This window comes from Pelodiscus sinensis, chromosome 27 (genome assembly GCF_052426305.1).
Source record: "Pelodiscus sinensis isolate ZL-2025 chromosome 27, ASM5242630v1, whole genome shotgun sequence".
Lineage (NCBI taxonomy): Eukaryota > Metazoa > Chordata > Testudines > Trionychidae > Pelodiscus > Pelodiscus sinensis.
In genome coordinates this window covers 10240691-10268386 of record NC_143078.1, presented here as the reverse complement: position 1 = coordinate 10268386, position 27696 = coordinate 10240691, and the positions used below count along the sequence as shown (strand labels likewise).

At 53.9% G+C, this 27696-nt stretch overlaps 1 protein-coding gene across 4 annotated transcripts; it reads right to left on the bottom strand.

Annotated features, from left to right (window-relative positions):
- Positions 1-56: 56 nt before the first annotated feature.
- Positions 57-24329, bottom strand: LOC102444769 (uncharacterized). Of its 4 annotated transcripts, none has more exons than XM_075910571.2 (16): positions 24000-24329; positions 21709-21884; positions 16296-16371; positions 15348-15485; positions 13973-14122; positions 12914-13063; positions 11878-11949; positions 11196-11319; positions 10650-10705; positions 9453-9629; positions 6363-6494; positions 5622-5735; positions 3598-3714; positions 2826-2969; positions 1582-1710; positions 57-833 (listed from the first exon to the last, which is right to left on the bottom strand). In XM_075910571.2, exons 3-16 carry the CDS (start codon positions 16332-16334, stop codon positions 651-653), a joined length of 1725 nt encoding a protein of 574 aa, XP_075766686.2. In that variant the 5' UTR covers positions 16335-16371; positions 21709-21884; positions 24000-24329; the 3' UTR covers positions 57-650. The 4 variants fall into 4 exon arrangements, with proteins under 4 accessions (XP_075766686.2, XP_075766685.2, XP_089629682.1 ...); XM_075910570.2 differs by having other exon boundaries at positions 21709-21881; XM_089773556.1 differs by lacking the exon at positions 9453-9629 and having other exon boundaries at positions 21709-21881; positions 24000-24326.
- Positions 24330-27696: the final 3367 nt, after the last annotated feature.

Sequence of the window (27696 nt, the reverse complement as noted above, 5' to 3'; positions counted from 1 at the left end):
TTTCCCCAGGGACCTCCCTCCAGCTGTCTTCACGCTCAAGCGGACTGACCCAGGAGTAGTGGCACAGCAGCAGCGGGGGGCGCTCTGCTCTTCCGCCTGCCATTTTATTCTTCAGCACGAAAACAGGTTGCTCCAGAAATAAACACACACACACACACTGTATAAAAGTTCAGGGAGCTCCCGGCACAGACCCCTTCCTCCCTCCATAAAACCACAGTGCTCTGCAGCCCCAAATAAAACTACTGCGGGTGTTGGCCCCAGACAGGCGCTGCTCAACTCTGTGTCCGCTTCAGTCGGCCCCGCCTGACAAGGCTCCATCCACCCCCCCACTCCTCGGACATCACTTAGCCATCGCCACGGTTACTGACCCCTTCAGCCCTAGCATCCCTCCCCCTGCCCCCAGTCTCCCCCCCCCCCCGCTTCCAAGCCACCAGCCTCTCTCCCATTCCGTGCCACTGCCCAGCGTCAGCACCCCGACTGCAGCTCTCCGTGCTGGGGCTCTGCTCTCAGCCCATCATGCCCAGCGTCAGCGGCACAGATCCACACCAGCTGGTTTTTCATCTGCTGCTGGCAGATGGGGAGTCCCCGCGGTGGTCCCCGCCCCCACCAGGCTCAGAGCCACGGCAGCCGTCTCCCACGGGGCCCGCCTCTCACGAGTGGGCGGCGCCCGCGTCGTAGCTGTGAATGAAGCGCTCCAGCTCCTGCAGGCAGTGGCCCCCGACCTGCCGCAGGTTGGCCCGCAGCGCCGCCCCCAGCGCCGCCTCCATGGACGGCTCCTTCTGCAGCAGCATGGTGGCGACCACCGCAAAGGCCAGACTGTACTGCTGGTAGGACTGCGGGGAGGGGAGAAGGGGAGCGCGTCAGACGAGGCAGCGGGCGGGCAAGTCCCTAACCTCAACCTAGCCCCGGGAAAAGGGTCCGAGTTACTGCACGATTCAAGCCAGCGGCGCCCCCTAGGGCTGGGGCAATAATTTGCTTCCGATGATCCCTGCTGCCGTCATGATGCATTTTTGCGGGCGGCCTAAGGATCTCTCTGCGCTCCTGGGGGCGAAAGCGGTCAGACTCCCAACCCTCAGCCACAGGAGAGGGCAAATGGGCCAGCCAGCCAACAGGAGGTGTTGAGACAGCTTGGCCAGTCCTCAGACTGCCTCCAGTTCAATCCACCCCCAGCACAGCAAAACCCCCGGAGGAAGAATATTTTTCACATGTCGGTAGGGCCACGGGCATAGGCTAAAAACAGCCAATTGAGGAGGAGGGGGCTAGGAGCGAGGTTGCTTTGGTTTCTGGGCACATCTCACAAGTCCTGAACTCCTCATGGCTGGCTCTGGGGTTTCACCTCCAACCTCATTCTTCCCCACCCAGGATCACGTTTAGCAGACACACACAGGTCTGGCAATCCATTGTGCCTCCTTGGAAGCACTCGCGCAGCTGTTGCCAGGGATTTGGGGACTTAAAGCAAGGCAGACGATGGAGATGGTTGGGGAGGGGAAGGGAAACCCAGATCCTGGACACACCTAGAGCCTCCAGGCTTCTAGGTCCAACCCTGCTCCTGGGTGAGCAAAAGGGACCATTAGAACTTACCAGCTCAATTTCTTCTTTTCGGGCCAGTATGGCAGCGGAACGCAGGTCCTCCATGGTCTCCAATGGGGTAGACAGAGCAGCACAGGCTTGGGGACAGCCTGGGGCCTCCTGATAAGCATCCAACTGCTCCTGCGTTGGTTTCAGACAGAGTGAGGGAAGGAGGTTAACCTGCTCTAGGGCAGGACGGGGCTGGGGTGTGTGCAGGTCCACGAGTGAACCAGAGCTACTGACAAATGAAATCACCCCCAAGTCCAACCCAACAGCCAGAGGGGAAGTTTCTATGAGTGGAGAAGCCAGGCCCCCTAACCCCGGCCCTGCATCGCTTGCAGAAGGCGGGGGCATTAGAGCGATGGCTGCAGAATATTGTAAAGCATTTTTCCGAGCTTTATGCCACCTGCTTCCTGCCTGAGTAAAAAAGAGGGAATGAAGGGCTGTCCTTATGATTTCTGGTGCCTTATGCAGCCTGTGCACTTGCACCCGCCATCTTCCACGGGGGAAAGGGGATGGCAGCCACTCCATAGGGCAGGGCTATAGGGCAGGAGCTGTGGGTGGGGCAGGAAGGCTGGTGGGGGAGAAGGCCGAGTGAATGGCATAGCCAGCGGGAGCTGCGGACCGGGAGAAGGAAGGAGGAGTGGTGCAGCCTGCTGGAACTGAGGACTGGCAGGTGGAGCTGAGCGGAGCAGGGACTGGAGTGGGGAGACGGCAGCAGGGGGATTGGGTCTGATGGGGCCAGGAGGCAGAGCGGGGGGATTGGGGCCACCAGAGCCAGTTCAGCGTGCAGCCGGTCATGGCTCTAGGCATTGCAGCATAAGGCACTACTACATTTGGAGCGCCACTGATGCCCCACATGGAGTGGTGCCCAGCACAGCTGCGTATGCCAAAGGGCAGCCCAGCGTGGCTGAGAGAGATGGATACCAATGCAAGCCTGGCCCAGGTCGGCAGCGCTGAAAGATCGCGGCAGTCGGACAGCCATTTGTATCCCTTGCCTGAGGGAGTCTGACGGCTCTCAGCCTAGTTCACAGTGGGTGGGCACCCCAGCACAAAAACAACGACCACCACCGGTAACCCTAGCTCAGCCGCCAAGAAATTAACAGCTCCCGTGCCTGCCTTAGCACGCTCCAAAAGCCTGTTCAAAGGATTCCGAGGATGTTTTGGGAAGCAACCGGGGGATGGGCAAGGACTAAGTTCCTCCCCCACCTAGGGTGCTAACCTGCGGGAATGGGGGCCAACAAGTTAGTTCATACCAGCTCCATTTCTTCCTTTCCTACGGGAAGCAGCTCCCCAGTGACCTCTGGCCACACAGGTGGTGAAATCTCTAAAGCAGAGACAGCCTGGCTGAGCAGATCCGGGGCCTTCAGGTCGTCTTCCGGCTGGGGCTGTGGAGATTTCTGAGGGGACAAACAAAACAAACAGAAGGAAGTTTTTCTTCACACAGCACACTGTCAACCTGTGGAACTCCTCGCCAGAAGATGTTGTGGTGAAGACCAGGACTTTTAACAGGGTTCTAAAAAGAGGTTAGGTCCACCAATGGCTCTTAGCCAGGATGGGTAGCAATGGTGTCCCTAGCCTCTGTTTGTCAGAGGCTGGGAATGGGTGACAAGAGAGGGATCACTTGATGATTCCCTGTTCTGTTCCCTCCCTCTGGGGCATCTGGCATTGGCTACTATTGGAAAACAGGACACTGGGCTAGATGGACCTTTGGTCTGACCCAGTATGGCCGTTCTCATGTTGACAAGAGAGGTTACACCATTCCAGAGGATGGGAGCTGGGGGGTTGGCAGTGCACAGAGCGAAACAGCAGCAGCGAAGATACTGGCAAGTCAAAGCCAAAGCCCTCTCCATAGCTGGTGAATGTGAAGTACGGCTGTGACAGCGCGGCGGGAATGACAAGCATCAGTCCCACACAGTGGGGCAGGCAAATGAAAGGGTGAGTGTGTGGGAAGAGGGCATCACACCCAACCTTCTCCTCGGGCCTCAGTGCATCTGATCCAAGGAGAAGGGAGGGGTTAGTTCCTACCAGCTCAGTTTCTTCTGTCCTGATGGTAGTTCCAGGTGGGGCTGGTGACTCAGTGGTCAGATCAGAACCACCTTGGCTGGGATGGTCTGTGGTTTCCTGGCTAGCTTCCAGCCGGACCTGAGGGATTGAGGAACAGTTAGATTGGGAGGAAAAGTGAAGCAGGAGGACCGGAAACACCAACGCTGCAACCAAAGGAGATGCTGCAAGGATAAAAGATGTTGTCTTCCACATCTGGGAGCCTGCCAGAGACCTCTGTAATAATAATCCCTGGCACATAGCTGGCGGTTTTCATCCCTACTGCTCACAGCGCTTGATGAAAGAGGTCTGGGTCATGAGTCACATTTGACAGCTGGGGAAACCGAGTCATGGGGCAGGAGAAGTGACTTGCCCATGGTCACTCAGCCAGCCAGTGGCAGAGCTAGGAACAGCTCCCAGGTGCCTTGAGTCCCAGACCAGTGTATTGGACAACACTGGCTCTTGTTTCACACCGCAGAACACGAGACACGCTAGTGACCCAAGTGCCCTTGCATCCATTCGCTGCATTAGGGGAAGGGCCAGATGCTTATCTCAGCCACCTTGCACTAGTGATATATCAGTGCTGGTTCTGCTGGACAAATGCCCACATCACACTCCCATCACCCTTCTTAGCTGGCTTCTTAGCAGAGTCCAAAGGACTGAACGGACCATGCGGATGCTTCCCACAACTTTCTGCACCAGTTGCCTTGGAAACGCCTTTGACCCGCCATTGCCCAGGGGGAAGGGTTGGGACTTAATGGCAATGCACGGTCTATCAAGGGCATGTGGCAGGAAAAGACGGGTAGAGGAGAGTTCAAATCCCATCGCCCTCCAGTGCACCAACATGGCTGGCGTAAGCAAGGAGCTGAAAGGGGGGGATGGATTAGCTCGGGGTGGGCCCGCTACAAGAATTTGGTAAATGGTGATGGGCCACACTTTTCTATTATATTGATGGAGGGGGTGTGGGAGGCAGTCTGAGTGCAGTAGAGGATTATGACCTAGGGCAGGAGGGGGAACACCCACTCCAGAATCCACCCCACCTCTCTATCTTGAGGATGCCCCTTATCCTGCTGCCTGATTCAATTCCATCCTGGAGGTGACTGGTGCTGGTGGGGAGACGGTTGGCAAAGGAGTAGAACCCACCACACTGTGCCTCCCATGTGGCTGCCCTATCCATTAGGTCACTCCAGAACCCACCCTACTGCGTTACCATTGCGACGTCCCTTATCCTGCCTTCCTGGTGCTGGAGCAGAGGGCAGGGAATTGGGACACAGGAGGGGGCGGGGAGCCATATGCAGGCTTTGGCCAAGAGGCGCTTCCCCTACCAGCTCCTGCCGTGCACCTACATGCCACTCAAAGCGGCTACTGGGGCCATGCGCAGAGGTGTGCTCTGCGAGCTGCCTGCGCCCACAAACACAGCCCAAGCAGCTCCTATTGGTCGGTTTCCAGCCAATGGGAGTTGTGAGAATTGTGCTGGGGTGAGGGGCAGCGTGACGAGATCCCCTGCCTCCAAATGGCACAAGCCACTCAGACACACACAGGCCGGTCCTCGCAGCCGGCTGCTTTGAGCAGGGAGGGAGCGACACAGCAGGCAGGGAGCCTGCCCGAGGGTCCTGCTGGGCTGCAGGACATTGGTGGCCCAGAGTATCGTGGGGGCCCGCAGGCCATATTTTTCCCGCCCATGAAGTAGCTCATACTAGGGATTTTAAAAAGCGATGATTTCTGTAAGCGTGTAACTGCTGACATTTACAGCAGCTACACATTTACACGTGGTGGGCGGGGTGGGAGCTGGTGCTTGTGGGGAGTCAGCTTTTAGAGGCAGCAGCGTGGGGGGGGAGGGAGAAGAGCATCCCGCATGCACCGGCTCCTTCCTCTCCCCTGCCCTGTCCGCCTCTGAAACAGAGGCAGCAGGGGGAGAAGGGTGCGTGTAACCATTAGGATTAACCAATCAGCCCAGGCTCATCGGTTAATCGTGTAAACGAGTACATGCTCACACCCCTAGCTCATACCAGCTTGATGTCTTCGTCCGGGAGACGACGATCCTCCGGGGTCCCAGTCAGGACTGAGTCAGTCCCCAGAGCGCAGCAGGCCTGGCCATGGTTATCTGCAGCCCCCAGCTGGACCTGCAGAGGTTTCAGACAGATGAGGACTATCCCAGGGCAGGACAGGTGGACAGCAGCCCTGGGAATGCTGGCAGCGAGTCGCACCAAGGAGCTCTGTGACTCTAGAGGAGTCAGCAAAGCCCAAACTCCGCCCCGCTCCAGACAGCTGCCCGCTGCCATCATAACAAGCCTCCTTTACAGTCAGTCTGGGCAAAGCGTCCGAAGATCAAAGATGAAGATGCTCCCCAGAATCCTTCCCACTGGCTGCTTTGACACCCTCTTTGCTGCACTGCCACAGACATTACTAAGGATTCCGGGGGAAAGAGCGGAGCCTCAGAGGGAAAGGGCAGGGCTAGCCTCCCCTACCCAGCCCTCAGCGCTGCCCGGATCACACTGCATAAGGCTCCGGTGGTGATTTAAAGAGTCAGGGACTCTGGCCGCTGCTGCCGGCTTAGTAACAGCCCAGAGCCCCAAGCCCTTTTAAATCACTGGGCCCCAGAGCAGCTGTCCCCTTTGGCCTCCTGTCGGCAGCCCGCTTCGTACAGCACCTAGCACAAAGGGTCTAGGGCCTTTAGGGGCTATTGCAGTGTCCTGGGACACCAACGCATCTGCTTCCAGCAGAGTGAGAAGAGCCGGGTTGGTTCCTACCAGCTCAGTGCCCTCCGTCTTCACTGGACGAGGATTGTCCGTGGTTTCAGATGAAGCTGGGGGTTCAGTATCCATGGCAGAGCCGGCCTGGCTGGGAGGGTCTGTGGCTTTCTGGGTAGCTTCGGGCTGGACCTACAGAGGTTTCAGATGGGATCAGAGAAGGAGGTTAGACCCTCAGAGGAAGACAGGAAGCAGGCAAACTTGTGTTGCCTTTGCCTATGCTACAGCTGCTCCCAGAGCTGGGTTGGTTCTATGGATAAGCATACAACGTTAGGCATGAGTCTGCCAGCAGGGTTCACTCTACCATTTTCCATCCATGGGCAACACCAATATGGAGGTCACGTGTGGATGTGCACCACCAAGTACAAACAAAGAGCCTAGATATAAATATCTATTTTAAACAGTTCGAAGGTATGAAGGACGAACAAATATTTAACCAAGGGATAATTCACAAGGAGCTATACTCCTACATGTATTTTATGATCCTAACATCTCAAGCTGGTAAACACACCAAAACGAAGCAAACTGAAAACAGTTATATAAATAAATTAAAGGCTTGGCCATTAAATCAAAGCATAAAAAATATGCATCAGAGGCCCAATTTAACAACCTACTCCCATAGACCATTAAATCTTCACAATCTCCACTAAAGCTGCTCTCAAAAAATGAAGCATTTGCCCAAACACTAGCATGCTACAGACTTTTGTAGGTCACAAAATTATCCACATACAGCCCAGCTTTAAGATGCTAAACAAATCTAGAAGTCAACTAGAAATAGTCATGCTCTCCTTGCAAATATGAATACAATATTTACTGACACTGAAAAGGAGAGTAAAAGGCATTCACTCAGGCTTATACAGTTTCTCTGAGATGTCAACCCTTAATTTGAGTAATAGTGCACAACCATAGAACAGTAAAAATAAGTAATAAAGCAACACAGACAGCAAATAAAGCCACAACCACTGAAAATAGAAAGGGAGGGAAAACATCATGTGGTTGGTTATGAATATTTTAAATGAATGTTTAGGATCCATGCTGTGCAAGTAAACAGAGACCTGTAAAAACAAATAACAATTCTCCTGGTTTGAAACTTTCACGTTGTGTGTGTTACCAACTCAAAGAACAGAAGTCACAGAGCGCATTAACACATGGATTCAGAGTTTGTAAACAGATCCATTCTTCAAAGAGCTTGCAATAAAGTTCTTCATCCCACAAAACACCTAGCATCACACCCAGTGCTTGGTACTTCGGAGTATGCCCACTGACTCATAAGAGCCAGAACTGTACCAAGATAGCAAAGATCTGACTTTAATGCCAATACCCCTCCCCAAACAAATTCTAAAATTGAATGGAAGTAACTTTGCCTGGAATCCATCTCTAACTGAAAGCCAAACAAATAAACCGGATCCATGGTAAAGCTCCTCCAGTTTTAACAATTTACCATGTATTAATTAGTAACACAGGATTATTTTTTTAAAAAATCATTAAGATCAGAGTTTTCAGATATCTACAACACTACAAAAATCCCATTAAAAGAGTCCTTTTCTGTTTTACCTTAAGCCATTAATACCTGTGTAAACTTTGTTTGAAATATACAGAATCATGAGCTTTCATCAGATGAATTGGGTTTGACTCACAACAGCTCATGATTCTATATACAGTAATTACTCATTTAACCTGTGCCCGCTTAACACATTTTCGCAATAGCATGATTTTTTTGGGGAACATTTTTCGAATAACACGACCGTCCCCGAAATAACACGAAAATAATCAAGTGGCGGACTACTTCGCCCGGCGGTATAAATTGGTGAAAATAGTGGTAATACGCATGAGTGGACGAATACACATGGTCACAGTGCTCCTGCACTTACTCACTTGTTTATCTTTGTGTTTTAACAAACCGCCGCGACTTGTGTTGCTAGTTATCTTGTGTTGCTAGATATCTAATGCTGATGTTGACAACCCAGCACCAACAAAAAATTGACTTTGGCACTACCACCTGAAATGCAACTCCCACCTTTTCCATTATTTTGAATGGGAAAATTGACCCCGCATAGCACGTTTTCGCTTAGCACGAACATTTTCAGAAACTTATCTATAATATTAAATGAGGAATTACTGTATTTGTGTTAGTCTCTGAGGTGCCATAGGACTACTTGCTGTTTTTAATGTTGTAGACTCACATGGCTACCCCTCTGAGACTTTGTTTGAAATGTAATCACGCAAATGTCATGAGTAGGCCTATCTGCAGCCTGAATCTTTATCTACAAAAGCAGCCTAAATGCTTCACAACAGGAAAACACCCATACAATCCAAGTCAGATCCTGCATTAAGATCTTCTCATGTAGAAACTCTCCAACCTCTTCTCTGCTCTGGATCTGTCTCCCTCCAAACACACTAAATTTTAGCCCAGGCTTCTTAACATCTCTGGGCAGATGGCCAGTTGTTAAACTCGACCTGTGTCTGTAGCCCAACTAGGGCTGCTGTGCTGAGACAGTGAGCACCTGACTCTTGCTGCAGTCCAGATGGGAGCGAGTGAGGATGCCCAAAACTCACTCCCCACTGCACAGATGCCAGCACCCACCCACCCCTTCTCTCTCCCACCTATCCCCAAGCATACTGCTCCCCCAGCCCCAGCCCAGTCGGGGGCTGGGGTAGGATCCTACTTCTCCTGAGTTGCAAACACCAGGAGCTGCAGCCCCGCTGGGAGTCAGGACAGGAGGATTCACCAAAAACTGCACCAACACCAGCACCCACCTCCTCGCAGCCTCCCGCCCAGGGGAGAAGCTCACAGGAGGCTGCAGTCATGGCTCTCTTCTCTTCTGGACGCCCAGCCAGAGACAGGAATCCCCTCCCTTCCCACTCCTCCATCTCTAGCCACCCTCCCTCCCTACCAGCTGGGAGATGTGAACTCCTCCATCTGGAGCAGGGCGCTCTGGCAGCTGAAGGGAGAAGTGCCCCTCCCTTGGCCAAGGAGCCCTGAACTTCTCACCGGCTCAATCATTCGTGATCCTATCCGCCTGTCTCCCCGTACCCTGGAGCACCCAAGTGCCCCACAAAGCCCCCATGCCCGAGGGACTCGGGACACACCCTCGTCCTAGCGACCCGTCCTTTGCCCAGGAAACCCTGCCGCTTCTCTCCCATGATCTGGGGTGGTTTGGGGTCTTTCACGGGAGCGGCGGAGTCTTTCTTGGCTTTTCCAGGCTTCTTGTGCACTTCTGATTTTGCTGGCTTTGTCTTAGAAGACACACTTTTCTTTCTGCTAGGCTGGAGGAAGGAAAAAGAGCAGAAGCTGGAATCCCTCTTTTGTCCTTCGGTGCCCACCTCGTCACCACAGGACCGTAACCCCGTGAACCTTTTCCTGTGCTCGTCCCTGTCACCCTTCTGTGAGGCCGGGCTAGTCTCTGAATCACTGGAAGACTAGGTGATTTGCCTGAGGTCACCGAGGGACTCTGTGGCAGAGCTCTCCCAAGTAGGGATATAAAATCCCGTTTAAAATGTTAACTGGTTAAACTATATGCTTAACTGGTTAACCAGCCTGCCACATCCTGGGTGGTGGGCCCAGCCGGGCTGGAGCAGCCCCCCCAGCACACTGCACTCTGGGCAGGGATGGGAGGAAGGTGGGGGCTGCTCCAGCCAGGCCAAGCGCCAGTTAACCGGTTACTCTGGTCAGGCAATGCTTACCAGGTAACTGGTTAACCCTTTACATTCTTACTCCCAAGTCTTAGCTCATGTTCTAACCACTAGGCAAGTCTTCCTCTTCACAGCTACTAGCCTACCGGCCTCTCTCACTGTGGCTGGGATTCCAGTGAGGCTGTGGGCAACTCCTCCCCATCTCTGGCCCACGGATGGCCCTTGGCTGAAAGACAGAGGGCGAGATTTCCCAAAGCCGCCTCAGCGTGTTGCCTGCCCGATCCCTGTTCGATGTCAAAGGAACCAGATGGCCTAAGCCCTCGGAAACGTCAGTCCGACTTTCCAGGCTGGGGCTCGCCAGGTTCTGGCTTTGCGGGGTTTGGGGAATGGCCACCACGGCCAACTCCACAGCAGCTAAGGGCCAGCTTCTCCTCTCGGTGACGCTGAGGCAGCCCCCCTGACTTTGACATGCAGGGGTGTGTGTGTGTGGGGGGGGGGTTCCTACCCATGGGCTGGCCAGGCAGTGTCCACAGGACCCCCAACCACAAGTGGGCTGGTTCTTAGACCAGCTCCGCCCCACCAGCCTCTCTGCGCCTTGCCCGGCTAGAGCTCAGAGAAGTGTGAGAGGCTGGAACCCGGCTCCTCCCCTCTTACCGCTGAGCGGCTCTCCAGGGAGCGGGAGGCCGACGACCTGGACGACTTGAACTTCTCTGCAAAGAGACCAAGGGGGACAGAGTGAGGCAGACAGAACCAGGTGGCCGGGCCACGTGCCTCCCCCCGAGGCTCTGGTTTACCACTGAGACCCCTTCTGCCCTCCAGCCCCTGCAGGGTGCAGAAATATCCAATGGGTCCTTCTCAGCCTGGGGAGACTTGGCCACCCAGCCTCTCCTATGAGCTTCAGGCCTCCTCCCACCCGACTCCTCCTCCTCGCAGAGCCACATGCCAGCAGCCAGCTGTGCCCCACGGCGCCCTGCCTGCAGCTCTTTCTGGGGCCCTCGCAATAAACCCCAAGGAACCCCGCCTCTGTCCCCGAGCTGGAGAGACCTCCACGGCAGGCCGACCTGGCAGCTTCTTCACCCTGGGAGAGATGCTGCTGAGACCCAGGAATCTGGCTGGGGATAGGGCACCGCCAGGCAAGGGCTGTGTCCTGGGGCATGCTGGGTATGGCGTGTACCCTCCACCTGCTGCCAAGGGACTGACCTCTGGAGGAGCTGCGCCGGAAGTGGTGGTAGCGAGGCGCGAATTTCCCCCGGTAGCTGCCTCGGAAAGGGCCACGGGGATGCTTCCAGCCGCGGCCACGGTACTTACTGGGGAAGTCCCCTCGCTCCCTAGGGAAGGAAGAGGGGGCTTGGGCGTCATTTCTCTAGGGCTGGTCACACGTAAACGTCAGACAAAGCCCAGCTCCTAGTCTCTGCCCATCCTGGCTCCCTGTACCCACCCCCCGGCAGTGGTGGGAATCTGCCCCATCCCAGCCTGGCTGCCCAACCTCCAGGGCTGCTTTTACCTTTCCCCAGGCTGGCACTCCCGTCTCCTCCTTTCCAGCGTATCTACCCCTGCTGGCAACTCCACCCATGTCCTTCCTGTTCTCCCGCCAGGCGGCTTCTCCCCCGTCGGGTGGTGCTGCCCAGACACTCCCAGCTGGAAGAGGCAGCAGTGGGACCAGACCAGCCAGGGATGAGACTGGGAGCAGTGGCTAGCCTGGGATCACTTGAATGAGGGGGGTCACGCCAGCACAGCCGGGTGCCTGGATGTGCCCTCTGGCCTGCTCTCGCCTGGGTCTAGCCCCCTCAAAGAACCCCCCGCAGGGCCAGCCTGGGAATTTCAGCGCCTCGGCTCCCCAAGCAATCAGCCCGGCCCAGCTTCCCCGGTGCCCTGCCGACACCTGCCTGTCCCAGGAACCGCCACGCTCTTCCCTCGAGTCTGACTCCGGGCAGTGCTGGTTAGGCGACCTGGCCTGAGAAAAGGGAGACATGTTACAGCGGTGAGGGGTGACTCTTACAGGTACTTTGCAGCTGAACAAGGGGAGATCCACTCACTCACTCTGCCTCCCAGAGCGGGGAACAGAACCCAGGCATCTCGGTTCCCAGATCTGAGCACTAGGCAAAGCTCCCCTCTCGAGGTCTGGGACAGAACCCAGGCATCCTGGCTCCCAGTCACCAGATCTATACACTAGGCAACGCTCCCCACTCGAGGTCTGGAACAGAAGATCCTGGTTCCCAGTCTCCTGCTTTATACCACAGACCATCCTTCTCCTCCGGAAGTGACGCTTCCAAAATTTGATGACTCAGAACGAAGGGTGCCCCAGCCCCACCGGGCCCCCATGCAGGGCTGCTGGCTTCCAGCCTCCACGGGGCCACAAGCAGCTGGTGCCTGTGCAGAACCCGCCCTGCCCACCCCCATTTAATCAGTTAACCAGTGAAATGTAATGTTTAACCGGTTAACTCATGACACGGGATTTTGCATCCCTCCCCGGAGCAGCAGCAGTGGGAGACAAGACGCACGCAGAAGGAGATGGGGGTCAGCTCCAGTCTCAGGACACGGACGTGCCTAGGTCACACCCCAGGGCCAGTGCAGGGCAAAGGTGAGTGCCAGATGGATAGAGTGGCAGGCTCAGGACACAGTCTTTCACCAATGGGCCCCGTGAGAAGGAATCGGCTCCAAATTCATCCCGTCATGTTCTGCGGCAGATGACGGCCTGGCTCCCCGAGTTTACAGGACGGGGTCAGAACGCCCTCGGGTCTGTCCAGCTGGGAAGGCTCCATTCACACGGGATCCCCTCCAGGACTGTAACCAGCACCATCAGCCTGGCAGAGAGGACACTAGCGTCCTCCTCCCCCGACCCTAACTCCACTGCGAGCGCTGTCCATGCGGGCACAACGGTGCCCCGAGCACCGAGAAAGAGCCCGGACCCCACTTACCGAGTGCCGCCCATGCCTGACGCCTTCCTTGTGCCTCCTGGCTTGGTTCTCCCACCTGGCGGGCTCCTGGTGGTCCTGGGGTGCCCAGCACCTGTCCTCCTCACCCCCATAAAAGTCAGCGGGGTAGGGTTCTACGTCTCGGGAAAAGGGCTGCAAAGACGCAAGATGCGGGATGAGGGCAGTCCTGAGTGAGGACTTGTGTCAACTGTGGAAGCTCTCACTGACCCTATAAATGTCTCCTCCTGTTGGGAATCCTTCAAAGCTCCTGCCCTCAGCCAGATATCCTGTGGCAGTGAGTTCCATAGGTTCACATACACACGGACTAAACAGTGTTTCCTTTTGGGCGCTTGCAGCTTCCTTCCAAGGTCATTGGCTCCTCTTGTTCTTGCACCAAGCAGGCAGGTGAGCCCCCAATCCCAAACTATCCTCTCCCCCATTCATTATGTTATGGCCCTCTCTCAGAAGTCCCTCCTTGTTAAATAAAGGGAAGGTGGGCAGGGGTGGTGTCAAAAGGCACTCCCATGGGTGTCAGCTTGGCGAGTGCCCTCTCACAGTTGGGGACACCTAAGCACAGAGGTGTGGCAACTTGCTAAAGGTCACTGAGTGAAACAGTGGCAGAATCAGGAAGAGAGCCCAGGGGTCCTGAGGCCCAGGCCCCTACTCCAGACCAGAATGTGGTGTGAGCTGTACAAGACCACAGTGGCAGCACCAAGGAACTGCAGTGGGCGGGGGGAGGGCAATGTTCCCTCTAATTTTTGCACCAGAGTGTGGAATAAATTTTGTGCTGTGCACTACAGCATGTGTCGATGTGCACCACCAGTAGACACACGTGCTACGGACACTCTGCTAATCAGCTGGGTGGCATTTCAATCTCTCCCAGGAGGACACCCAAGTGCTCAGACCTGGGTGCAGGTCACGGAGCAGCACCATCAGCCAAGCAGAGATTCCTCTGGTCACTTACGGACAAACCAGGAATTCTGCCTGCCACTTCCAGCCCTTGCCATCTCCGCAGACATGACAGTGCCCCGAGCATGGAGGCTCAGCCCAGACCCCACTTACCGAATGCCACCCACCCCTGAAGCCTTCCTCGTGCCTCCTGGGTTGGTTCTCCCGCCTAGCGGGCGGTGGATGGTCCTGTGATGCCCAGCACCTGCCCTCCTCACCCCCGTAGAAGTCAGCGGGGTAGGGTTCGGTGTCTCGGGAAAAGGGCTGCAAAGATAACAGGGTGAGACCAGTCCTGAGTGAGACATGCGGGTGCACGACCTGCCTTGAGGCCTCATTCACTGGGATTCCCAGCCTGACTCAAACTCAGGGGGAGCGGGAGGGACGACTTATCTTCCAGCATCCTGTCTCCATCAGTGACCAGCACCTGCTGCTTCAGAGGAGGGTACAAGAACCCCTGCATTGAACACTATGGAATAACGGGCCCAAAGGGGAATTTTCTGCCTGACCCCTGTGAGTGGCTGACTTGTGCCTTGAAGCATGAAGGTTCGTAGTCGTTAGGTGGCCTTTTTAATCCTGTGGTACGCACCTGTAACTATTCACATTCTCCACAGCACTAAATGTCCATGCCCCTTTGAAACTGACCGAGCCCTTAGCCCCAGGTTAACTCTGTGCTGTGGAAATACAAGGACCTACTCCAATCAGTTTCAATCAATGCTCCCTTGCTCCCGAGCGACGAAGGAAGGTGAATGGGAGCCCCCCATTTACCTCATTCTCTCTGCTTTTGTACTCCTCCGCTGCAGGAAGAGATGCATCTGGGGCACTTAACTGCCAGGTAAGTGGGCAAGTTCTGTTTGCTTTTCCTTAACTACTGGGGAAACTGAGGCAAGAGGCGGTAGCGCGACTTGCCCAGGGTCACACAGCAAGTCAGTGGCACAGCCAGGATAACAGTCCTGGTGTCCAGCCATAAGCCCCTGCTAGGGCACTCGGCCTCTCTGGGCGAGAGCCACAAGGAAAGTGGGTGGCCAGAGGCAGGAGACGCAGCTAAGACGTTCTGCTGGGGAGCATTAGCAGGAAGGGAAGTGGATATTTCTCAGGGGGAGAATCAAGCCCCAGGCATGTAACACTTTGGCCTGTTCCCATGGCTTGGTGGGTTTGTACCCCTAGGAAGCAAAGTGGGTCAGGACACCATGCAGAGAGAGTCTGGCCCCCTGCCCCTCACAGGGCTCCCTTCTCCCCACCCCACCAACGCCAGTCTGTCTGCCTAGCCAAACAAACATCCCTCCCACCACGCAGGAAGGCTCCACCCAGCTGCGTGCTGGTCACGGCGCTGTAACCAAGCAGCGATTGCTTATGTCTGCCCCAAGAATTCTCCTCAGGACATCGTCCTAACCACCCACGGCCCTTGGCCCTGCCCCAGCCCAACGGCAACCCTCCTCCCACGATTTGCCTGGGCCCCACATCCCTCGAGCCTCTGCCCCGATCCACTTACCGAGTGCCACCTGCCCCTGAATCTCTCCTCACGTCTCCCAGGGTGGTAATCCCAGCTGGCTGCCTGCTGATGGTCCTGGGACCGTCCCCTGCCCTCGTCACCCCGGTGAAAATCAGCCGGAAAGGTGGAGGGCGAGTCCTGGGGACAGGATTGCAAAGATGACACATGTGGCACAAGGAGGGAGCAGTGAGGCGCGTGGCATACAGGGACACAGCCTTTGCCTCACTGCCTCTTAGTTGCAGGGGGCACAGTTAAATGGGCGTGTTTTCAACCTGTCCCTGGGAAAGGATTCTCGAAGCACAGGGGAGACTGGAACTCCTTTTCCCACGTTTTCCCCATTCCTCAAAGCATCACAGCAAACACAAGGCACAAGTCAGCCACAAAGCCCCATAACCAGGTTCAGCTTCTGACATAGGCTAGCCAGAGCTGTTCCCAGCGCCTGGCTGAGACTCGGAGTTACTGGATTTGCGCTAGAGACAGAGCTAACTGTGTAGCTCCGAAAGGGATGCGACCGGTCCCCAACTTCATCTTGGTCAGCCGTTAACTCTGGAACCTAATGGTGGGTTTTACAATATTTGATGCGGTCAACCATTTTGTTAGTGGTTGTATTGGTAGAAACTACCCAGCTATTCTGGGAGCATGGGAGGGGACTGGGTGGAACTCCACTATTTCCTCCCCCAAACACACTCGGACTCCCGCTTGGACAGAGAGGGAAGTAGACTGAAAAGATGAGAAAACACTTGGCATTGGTGACTTTGCTGTTGTGTCCTTGCCCACCACTTCCCCCTCGCCCCACCCTGCCTGCAGCTCACTGAACCATTCGGCGATTAACCCTTTGTCTTCCGGCCAAAGAGCTGATTCAGTGAGGGTCCCAGCTCCACCCCCGGCATCGAGTTGTGCCATCCTCCTCCCTCCTTGCCTCTAGGCTGGGTCACTGAAGCCACTTACATGGAAGAAACCATTTGGGTGCCCTCTTCCGGGGAACATCCTGTTCCACAAGACGAGGCCCCTACTCGTTCAAGTCCTGGGAATAAAGGAGCGGGATGGGGGGGGGGGGGGGAGAGAAATGTGTTGTGAGTTCAATTTATGAATCAACCAACCAGCGCAGACAGAAAGGCTGCACACTCCCAAGCCCGAGAACAGTTCAGGGACTGCAGTCGTGATGGGATTCTACTATTTTGAAGCTGCCCTCCAAACCTGAGCCCTCCATACCCACTGGTTTATTATGGCTGACGCTTTGCACCGACTTCCTTTTCCGTTTGTGTAACACCCCTCCCTTTGCAGTTGTGTACGATGTGCTGGAAGCAAAGTAATGCCCAGGCTCCATTAGGGATGTAATAAAATAACCATTGAAACGGTTAACTGACAGGTCTGCGCTTATCGACTGCCATCAATGGTTAAATGCAGGCTCCCCCCCACCTTCCACTTCTGGAGATCCGGCTGCCACTGCTGGCTCCTAGTGCGCACTGGCTTCTGGCCCCATTCCTGGGGAGCCGGCTGCGTTGTGGGTTCTGCCATATAAGTGTTATACGGCAGTGCCCACAGCACGTAACTGCTGAGATTATCAACGGTTTCTCAATCAGTGGTACGAGTACTCTTAGGGGTACTCAAGAGAAGTCTGGGGGGGGGGGGTACTTCAACACAACTGAAATTTGGAGAAAGATGAATTTTTCTTTTAAGTTTTACAGCGTTTTATTATTTTTGTACTTTTTACACCCAAAAATTTCATTGCCTGCCAGGCTACGATTAAGTTGTTTAAACAAATGTTGAAATGGTAGAAAAAAAATTTGCGTGTCTGAAAACTGTAGGAACTGGGGGATATATATATATATATTTATTGGAAAAGGGGGTACTTTATAAGAAAAGGTTGAAAAACACTGTTTCATACAATTCAGTAGGACTGCAGACCTATCTGCCACACCAAAGTTTGCTGCTACTCATTTCCCATTATTTCTTTTGCCCTGACTATGCAAAACTTTCCTGGTAAAATCACACGGTCAATTGCGGGACCACAGTTAGTTATGAAATAAACTCAAGACAGGAAATGCCAGTCACTCCGAGGTATTGCTAAACGTCCGTGATAGTGGAGTAGAGGAAAAAAGGTTCAATACGATACCTGTTTCCAGGAAGCAGGTTTATGCAGCACGGTTACAAAGCAGGCCTGGTTCCATAGGTACACCCCTCACACTCTCATTTTTCCATCCAAACCGTTCACGAGTAACAAGATACTGAGTCCAGATTTAACAAATTATCTTTCTACTTTGTTTTTCTGGTATCATGGTGTAACCGCTGGCTCTCTGTTCTGAGCTCAGGCATTCCAGGTACCAAGCAGGACGGAGGGGGGGAGGGTGCAGGGGCGGGGAGGAGGCATCTCATGGGGTTTTACCAGAGTAGAACACTCATATATCTTGTCCTTATCTTTGGGACATTCCAGGACTGGTCAGAGAGAGTAACTCCCTCCCTGTTACTATGGTAAAACATCCCACATGTTCCGTTCCTGATAGTTTCACTATCTACTTACGCCAAAGTTACTTCAGCTAATGCAAGGTGCTATAGGATGCTTGAAATCTGTATATATCTCCATCTATCGATCGATATATGAAATCTAATAAGTTACAGAAGAACCTCGTCTTCCTGCAAACACAAGTACACTGCTGTGTTAAATGTAAACTACTAAAAAAAAAAAAAAGTTTAAAAAAGATTTGACACATTAAGGAAACGGTTTCTGTGCTTGTTTCCTTTCAAGCATTATTTTGCTTCGGCATAGTAACGTTTCTAACAGGGATGTGAAACATTAACCTGTGAACTGCTTAACCAGTGGGGACAGCCCAACTGGAGCGGAGGGTCAGGGAGCGGCCCACCCAATTGGCTAACGGTTAAACTTCACGTTTACCCGGTTAACCCATGAAACAGGATTTTCCATCCCTAGTTTCAAAGCTGTACGATGACGAGGTGCGGTTAGAACAACCGTCATGTTTTGTTCCGATACGAACAACCTCCATTCACGACCTGTTTGGAACTCTGGTGTTCTGTTGTGTGTTGGTATTGTGTGCTTAATGCCTATTAATATAGGTAGCCCTCTCCAAATGGCACATACTGATAATGCAATACAGATTTATTAGCCCAGCATGTATTGGTCACCTGTTAATCTGTAGCCCAGAGTCACTGGATGGGAGGGAGGGAGCACACTATAGCAGGTGCTATAGCTGTGGGTCAGCAGTGCCCGGCCCAAAACAGGCTCCCCACCCCTGTGCTATCAGGTGGTAGAGTAGATGCCGTGTCTCCTTCCCCAGGTTCACCAAATGTGGTTTCCAGCCCAGCTGGCGTTAGAGGAACATGACTGAGAAGCCCCCTTATTGCGCATCATGAGTTCATCCCGGCCCGGCACTCAGACATGCGGCGCCTACCTGATGGCTTGCCTCCCATGGAAATCCACTGCACGTCTTCAGCGCACCTCCCCCAACTACCCTTCCCACGACAAGTGACACCCACTGGCCACTGATAACTGGACAACTCAAGGGCTTGATCTGCTGCCCTCATTCAGGTGAGAAGCTTGGCGAGCTGCCACTCTGGCAGTACAATCGATCATGCAGAGCGTCTGCAGCGAGAAAGCCAGAAACCACCTCCAGCACCGGTCTAAGGAGTCACGGGTGCTGGCCTTCAGACACCACTTCAGAAAACCTCCCCAGGCCAGACCTGGAACCACGTGGCACACCGTTCTCAACCCCTACCGTAAGTTGATCATCGCTGAGCGTACTAGCCCCAGGAGAGGACCGGGGCCTGTTAGTTTTAGCCACTCTCATTCAGTACACTGCCGAGGTCTGCCCCCTGCAAATATGGATTTAAAATTTGGCCCCAGCCAGATGCATTGTAAATAGAAGCTTTTCTAAAAAATGACAGCCAATAGAAAGGGGATTGCACACCCCAAAATCCAGTGAAAATAGTTCTAAATAGATAAACACTGTCCTGCCCTCTGCAGCCCCCAACACTGAAGCGCGTGACAGTGAAACGGGAGATGCCCCCAAACGAAACCGACCTCATCGATTTGCATTGTGAGAAAAGCGGCAGGAACAGGGAAACAGACTGGATGCAGCAACAAACAAGGCCTGGGCGTGGGAGGTTACGGTTCTATTCCAGCTCTGGCACTGTCTCACTGTGTGACCTCACAGCCCCACGCCAGGCCATAGTTTTCCCTCTCTAGAGTGGGGATCTGTGCCTTTATAAAATGCTTTGAGAGCCCAGGTGGAGTGAGGGACCATTCACAAGACAGATGCAATAGTGCTAAACCCAAACTCATGAGTCAGGCCACCTCAAATCATGAAATTTAAAATAAAAATATTTTGGGTGCTCTATTTTCCTTCTGTGTTTTAGGCTTGTGGGATGCATTCAGGCCACAATTTCACTGATTTTTTCCTTTTAATGAAAAAAATCAAGATTCTTGGTTAATCCCTTCTCTCTGAGTGCTGGAGCGAAAAGGAAATATTGCAAGAGTCTCAATAAAACCACAAGAGCAGGCAACACTGACTTACCTCTTAAAATAGGCAACTTGATTCTGGGACAAACTAACTTCAGCTTTTGAATCAGGAACTTGAAACTCATACATGCACAAGCAGGCTGACTACAAGGAGAAGGTTAGTTTTTATAAATGCCATTTACATTTAAATTGAGGACTGGGGGAGCCATTAGCTGGAAACTTTCCAATAAAAGAAAAGATGTAGACTTCCGAATTGGGTACTTAGGGCTTGTCTACACTTGACAGTTAATTCAGATTAAGGTAAAGTTTGGAATGAGAGTGTTCACATATCAAGAATAGATTATCTGTTCACTTGAAATTCACAATTCACCTTATTCAGGGTTATCCTTCATGTGTAGACAAATCCTTATTCTGGAATAAGGTTATGTCTACATTATGGACCTAACAAAGTGTCTCCCTCCGACATAGTGCTGGCCACGCCACTGCTTTAGTTGGTGAAACTTTTGTGAGTCAGTGTTTTTTCCCCCCTCACGGACAAAAGTTTTCACGACAAAAACGCTAGCGTAGGCTTGGTAACAGAGCATCCACGCAGGGAGTTCTTCAGGAATAACCATAGAAGAGCAATTTCTGACTAACTGGCTGTCTCTTGTTTCTGCACAACGTAATCAGGATCTCTGGGCGCCATGACAAGCCAAATCTTTGGTGCTAGTCCTAACGATCTCTGGCCGGGGGAACAGACAGCCCCGGCAGGCCCCAGGGCACGGTGGGAGAGGGGTAGCTCCGCCCGCCCAGAAGGGGCGGTGCCTCGGGCAGAAGGGGCGGTGCCTCAGGCAGAAGGGGCGGGGCCAGGATAGCGAGTACATCACACCACCTGCCCTAGCCCTCAGCACCATCCACGGCACAGCGCACTCCCTCCAGTCCTTAGAGCTGCCTGGAGCGGTGGCTTCAGGCTGCCACTGCTGCTGTGGCCACCTGGAGTCCTGGACACTTTAGAATTGCCAGGCCCTGGGGCAGCTGCCCCCTTAACCCCTCCATTGGCGGGCTGTCTTTCCACAGTAAAGTAATTAATATACAAGAGCACCTGGCCCATAGTCCAGCCAAGGAGCTCAATGTACTTGACAGAGCTCAAAGCAAGGGGTCCCATATGTGAGCTGCCACACAGTCCATCCTGGCCAGAATGTCCAAGGGCCCAGCCGTGGTGCCAAGCGCTCTGTGCATCCAGGGCAGGTTCCCCACACAAGCTGGGTAAGCCAGGCTCCGACAGGCGTAGTCCTTGGTGCCCACGACCCACTGGCTGCCAATGGCCACCGTAACCGTGTAGGATGGGCCCGGTCTGGCCCACACAGCCACAAGGAATGGAGCTGCCTCCACTGCCAACTAGGGACTGAGGGCATGGCTGGGCCCTGCAGAAACAGCGGCGCCCCTTCCCACTCCACCTCTCCTTGCACCCCAAGCATCCTGCATCCCACGCTTCCCTCCTGCCCCCTCCCCACGCCCTGAGCTCCACCCCGCCTTGCACCCAGCCCCTAGCTACCGTTCCCAAACCCTGAGCTCCACCCCGCCTTGCACTCAGCCCTTAGCTACCCCTCCCCACACACCCTGAGCTCCACCCCACCTTGTACCCAGCCCTTAGCTACCCCTCCACCCTGAGCTCCACCCCACCTTGCACCCAGCCCCTAGCTACCCCCCCACCCTGAGCTCCACCCCACCCTGCACCCAGCCCTTAGGTACCCCTCCCCACACACCCTGAGCTCCACCCCGCCCCTAGCTATGCCCTGGGGTGTATGGGGTGTTCAGGGAGGGGTAGCACCTCTGATGTACGGGCATGTCGTGTCCTTTTAGGGCAGCTCATCCACCTTTGGTCCCCACTTGTCACTCAGCTCTCACCTGTGGCTCCTAGTAGCTGTAGCATGTGCAGCGGCCACACCCCGGGCAACAGCTTCGACAGGCTGGCTAAACCAGGTTGAGAGTAGCCGTCGGGTCATCGACCTTCGGTGAGATAGGGACTTGTCTATCCCGAGCATGTGAAGACAGACTCCGGTGGATCGAGCGGATGAGACCTACTAGAATAGGACCAACGGTCATGAAGGTGGTTTCTGCAAGCGATGTGGTACGCTAAGAGCATGGCAAGACATGAAAGATGCCCTGGTCAACCACTGCGCCCAGCCCATCTCCAACCGTCTTGACATTAGTCCTGCCATTGGAGCAAGATGGAATCTGGGAAGAGAGAGTGAGGCTGACTATGCGCACCTCTCCCTCACTTTAATCCAATTCACGCGCAAGTCTTGACATCTCGACATCCCCTAATTCCCGTAAACCTTAAAGTCCCGTGGTGACGGGCGAGCGACGAAGCAGCAGGTGTGGATACACTGGGAGCTAGAAAAGGTGCCCTAAACATTGTTTGCTTCATAGACCGATCGACATGGCACACGCTGCTCTACCAAGGCTGTCAAACATCTGAAGCCAGAAGGACAACCATAGCACAAGAGAAGCGAGCACTCCGTAAAGCCAGAGTTGCAAAAGCTGCAACAGTGGTGCCCACACATGTCTGCCCGACATGTGGCAGAACATTCTGTGCCCGTATCGGCCTTATCAGCCATTTGCGGACACACCGTGGACAGTCCACAACCCGTTAGATGTCAAGGTCCTCTTCGAATACGATGGACGAACAACAACAACAACAACAACAACAGCTATGCCCTGAGCTATCCTGCCTGCACACGCCCCTAGCTACCTTCTGGAGGCCCCCTAAGCCAGGGGTGGGCAATAATTTTTGCCTGGGAGCCACCCCGGAAGAGGCAGGCCCTATATAGGAAGGGACAGGGCTACCCCACCCCCAGACCATGACCGGTCTGGGGGCGGGGAAGCCCCTTTGCCCCCCTTTCCCACTAGGCACCCATGCCCTGGAAGAGGCTTGGCACGCTCCCCCACCCCCAGGCCAATCAGAGCGGAGAAGTCTTCGGGCACTCCCCGGCCCCTAAGCCTTAATTGGCCAGGGAGTGGGAGAGAAGCTGGGCCCCTGCGGGTCGGATCCACTTGCTCGGCCGGCCAGATTCAGCCCGCGGATGCCCTTTTGTCCACCCCTGCTCTATGCTCTATATCCTCTATATGAGCTGGCTGCAGGACTGAAAATATGGAGCCTCACTAACATGCCCCCAGCCCGACAAACTGCAAGGAGAAGCAGGCCCGCCCTCCCTCCCTCCCGTTAAGGAGACGCCTGGTCTGGGTGTTATACTTGTATTTGCAATATTTGATTCTTTCCCCATCAGTAGAGGTGGGGTCACAGCACAGACATCCAGACTGCAGGCCCAGAAACTGGCACCCCCACGACACTGCTCAAAAAGCGGGAGAACAGTTTTGTTTTAAAACCAACCACCACAACACGGGGGTGGGGAGTTCACAATGTGGCGAGCAAGGGTGCACTGTTCCCTGTGCAGTTTTGTGTGCCTGGACACCGCCTGGTCCGCGCCACACTTTTTCCAAGGGTGGTTCTACAAGAAACTGCTTACAAAGCTCTTGCAGCATTTCCTCAGTCTGGGGGCAGATCTGAGCCTTGCAAGTCGTATTGTTACAATGCAAAGGAGCCACGTCCTTGGTGTACTGGCAGGCTTGCAGCTTGGAGGGCTGGAACAGTGGGAATGAATCATTTTCCTCCAGAAGTGCTAAGAGTGAGTGGCGGGGAGGGGAAGGCTGCAGCTACACAGGTAGGGTATGGAGGGGGATAGAGAGGGAGCATTTGGGAACCTGCCTTGAAGGAGGCACCAACAGGAATGGACCAGTTCACCAGCAAGACCAGAGCCAAAGGCACGTTTTGCTAACAAAAGCCAGTGGAGAGCCACCGAACGCTTTGCTAACCAACTTTTTCACTAGCATTTGCAAGTGGGGCATCAGTGGCTGTAAGGCAAAGGGGAAACTTACCCTCCCCCCGACTTTTCATGGGTCTGTCTGCCCCTCCTCCCCCACACAGCCCTTGCAGGATATATGCTGGCACAGCGTTGCAAACCTTCCCCCACCTCTTCCTGAATTTTTCTGCAATGACTCCCTGGGGTTTGCAATGCCCCCCCCCCCATCCCAAGGTGACTCACACCGCCCTGACTTTTGTCTCCCCGTTTGTTTTGCTCCCCCATTCATTGGCATTTTGGGGGAACAGTCAAGAAAGGCGGGGTGGGTTCACTCACCCCAACTCCAGTGGCTGTGGCTTTTTTTTTTTTGGCGGTCTCGCTTTAAAACGGGCCAGGCACCAATCAGCTGAGCAAGCGTGGGGAGGGGTCAGGACACCGACTTCAAGGCAGCAAAAGCACAACGAGGCGCTGAGCCGGGGTGCCCTCGCCTCCCCCTGCAGAGTGAGCCGCACGCCCTAGGGAGCCACGCGCAGCACACGCCCGGCCAGCTGGGGATGCAGCCATGCGCCCGGGCTGTGGGTGCAGCTACCCAGAGCAGAGGAGAAAAGGGGAGGGGAAACAGAAAAGTTCAGTTTCCTTCCTTCCAGCCCGACAGCAGCAAGACTCCCCTGCAAAAGAGCCTGCATGGTTAGCTAGAAGGGGGAGGGGGAATCAAGACACCCTCTGGCTGCTGATTGCCTGTGGTCCCACCCAGCGCTGGTGTTAACATCCCTGCAGGGCAGGGCTGCAGGGTGTGAACTGCCAGCTCCCTTCCCCACCAGACAGTTGTTTTCCTTAAGACCCCTCCAGCCTCTGGAGTCCAGGGGAGCAGGGGCACTCCAGCCTGCCTTCTCCAAAGTGGGTTTGTAGCCCTACTGCCGGCGGAGAAAACTTCCCGAGGTGACCCCCCCAAAATACTACAAAGGCCGCCCCCTCTATTATTTGCACGTCCCTGCGTGATCCGTGGCGAGCCTGGTTTATGGACAGTGGCAGTGTGGCGGCTGAGGTGCTAGGCCAGGGGGTGGGCAATCATTTTGGATGGGGGGGCTCTCCACGAATTTGGTAAGTGAAAAGGCCACACTTTCCTGTGGTATTAATAGAGGAGGGGAGTCTAGGGTCGCCAGATGGTTTCAACAAAAATACCGGACACACTGGACATGACTTCACAATCTACATTACGTCTTATTGAGAAAATACCGGACATTTCTATTTTCTCAATTTGTTTCCCCAACAGAAAGCTCAAATACTGGACTGTCCGGTTCAAAACCGGACACCTGGCAACCCTAGAGGGGACGGGGGGCTGGGAGGGAGGTTGGGTGCAGAAGGAAGCTGGGGGTAAGGGACAGGGGTGCAGGACGGGGTGTTGGATCCGAGAGGGAGTTTGGGTGAAGGAGGGCGTTGTGACCTGGCTCCCTCAGGCCGGATCTAGTGACTTGGCAGGCTAGATTCAGCCCGCAGGGTGGATTTTGCCCAGCCCTGTTGTTTGAGGTTGCAGCTTGGCAGTCGCTGCTGCTAGTATGTGACCCGGGAGATCATTTTTGCAGGCTGGATCTCCCCAAGTTAAACAAACTTGCTAAGGGTGTGAATCCACAAAAGAGCTATGCTTGAGGGGCAAAGAAAGGTGAACATCCTGGCTATGTCTACACGGGCAGCTTCTTGCGCAAGAACAGCCGTTCTTGTGCAAAGACTTGCCAGCAGTCTACACTGCACGTGCGTTCTTGCGCAAGTAAATTTACAGTCTAGCATTGGAAAACAGGGCTTCTTCCGGAAGGCTGTGTCTACACTGGGCCACTTATTCCAGAAAATCAGCCGCTTTTCCGGAATAAGCTGCGAGCTGTCTACACTGGCCCTTGAACTTCTGGAAAAGCAACGATGCTCTACTGTACAAAATCAGCCGCTATTCCGGAAAAACTATTCTGCTCCCGCTCGGGCATAAGTCCTTATTCCGGAACACTGTTCCGGAAAAGGGCCAGTGTAGACAGCCCAGTAGTCTTTTCCGGAAAAAATCCCCGATCGCGAAAATGGCGATCGGGGCTCTTTTCCGGAAAAGCGCGTCTACATTGGCCACAGACGCTTTTCCGGGAAAAGGGCTTTTCCGGAAAAGCAGCTGCCAATGTAGATGCTCCTTTTCTGGAAAAACTGAAAACGGAATAGTATTCCGTTTTAAGCATTTCCGGAAATTCATGCCACTGTAGAGACAGCCCTTGTGTTTTACATTCTGCCTAAACCCACGTGAATTGCAGCATGAGCTGAAGCTGCAGGAGCTGGGATTGCTCTTTGGCTTTGTCTACACAGCTTTTAGCGACATGGCTGTGCTGCTGAATGTCAGGAAGGGTACATGCTATTTGTCTGCACTTTTGCAGGCAAAACTCTTCCACCCCCCACCCAGAGCAGCGTGGGCTGCAAAGCTTTGGAGGCAGGAGGGCTTGGTGGTTTAAGCACACATGAATGACAAAAGCTTTCTTATTGCTCCCTGGGTGTATGCCTTGCTCCATGTGTTGAGCTGTGTCCTGATGCAAATCCATGTCATAAGGAATGAAACTGCTGCTTCTGGGTCCTGAGTGCCTACAGGGGAGGGAGTGTTGCCTCCTGGTAGAACTCTGGATTGTGACGCTGACGTTGGAGGCTCTGGATTGGGCTGTGCCACACGAGGATGGCAACAGACCGGCGCTTTCTGTGCCCGTATCCCAAAGGCAAAGGAGGGGGGGAAAGATATTTGCTCAGGGCCCATGCAAGGTGTCTCACTGAAAAGTTCTGCCTGGCACCCAATGCTGCTGCCTCTGTATCAGGGAAGGGGCAGGTTGGCTGTGGGCCGGATCTACAAGCTTGGTGGACCGGATCTAGCCCATGTAGGGCCCTTTGCCCACCCCTACTTTTTGGCCATTGTATTTGGTGTATGAAAAGAGTACTGATTAATGTAATTTTATCTCTGCCTTTTAACACATTACCAAATACCACCTTTCTCCTAGCACCATCGTTTAAGCAAGTCCACACGAAGCAACACTCACCATGCAAAAACCATGCAGTGTTACTGTAGCGGTGTCAGACCCAGGATATTAGAGAGACAAGCTGAGTGAGGTAATTTCTTTATTGGGCCTTCGTCTGTTGGTGAGAGAGAGGTTTTCCTTTCCAAGACCTGAAGAAGAGCAGTGTGTAAACTTGAAAGCTTGGCTCGCTCACCAACAGAAGTTGGTGCAACAAAAGCAAATATTAGGCCAAAATCAGATGAGCTAATGTACTACCCTGGCCCGTATACATGACCGATGTTTATGAGCTTTCCAGCAATATATTTCATAGACACAACATAACTAACCCCATAACTAAGTCCTTCTAATACATTTTTATTTTTCCTAGTAGTGGTAAAATTGTAACTGGTACTTCCTTGGCTATCTTTTTCTTTTTTTAATTATTAACCACCATCCTCGTTACTCAATCCAGTTGTCTTTCCATTGTGTTGTATGTGTTCCATTGTTTCTTACAACAGTCTTATTCTTACTTATCTGCTGCTTGTGGACTCTGAATTGTGGGATAGTTCTGACTAGTCCCTAACCATCTACAACCTAACTTGTCTTACTAGGGATCAGGGATGTGAACGTTTAACCAGTTAACCAGTGAGCATCACCCTTAATGGGTGATGCTTACTGGTTCCAGTTAACTGGTGGGAGCTGGAGCAGCTCCCTACCACAGGCAGTGGACTGGGTATTCCATCCCTGCAGGGCCCGCCGCAGACAGGGACTGCTCCAGCCAGCCGGAGCAGCCCCTGTCCACGGTGGTCCCAGGCTGAAGCAGCCCTTGTCTGTAGGTGGGAGGGCTGCTCCAGTCTGGTCGTGGTGGAGGGGGCTGTTCCAGCCCGACTGGAACAGCCCCTCCACCTGCCCCCTTTAATCAGTTATCCAGTTAAACATCATGTTTAACCAGTTAACCAATTAAACAGGATTTTACAAGCCTACTAGGGAGAGCTGCACCTGCCAATAAATCATCCATTTCTCTGGGT

Bases quoted from the DNA above. Each gene is read 5' to 3' on its own strand.
- LOC102444769 (XM_075910571.2), bottom strand. From the start codon at position 16,334: ATGTTCCCCGGAAGAGGGCACCCAAATGGTTTCTTCCAT. The intron at 15,486-16,295 runs GTAAGTGGCTTC...TCCTGTCCCCAG, and splicing joins ACCCAAATGGTTTCTTCCAT to GACTCGCCCTCCACCTTTCC. The intron at 11,320-11,877 runs GTGTCGGCAGGG...TTCCCTAGGGAG, and splicing joins GCGGTTCCTGGGACAGGCAG to CGAGGGGACTTCCCCAGTAA.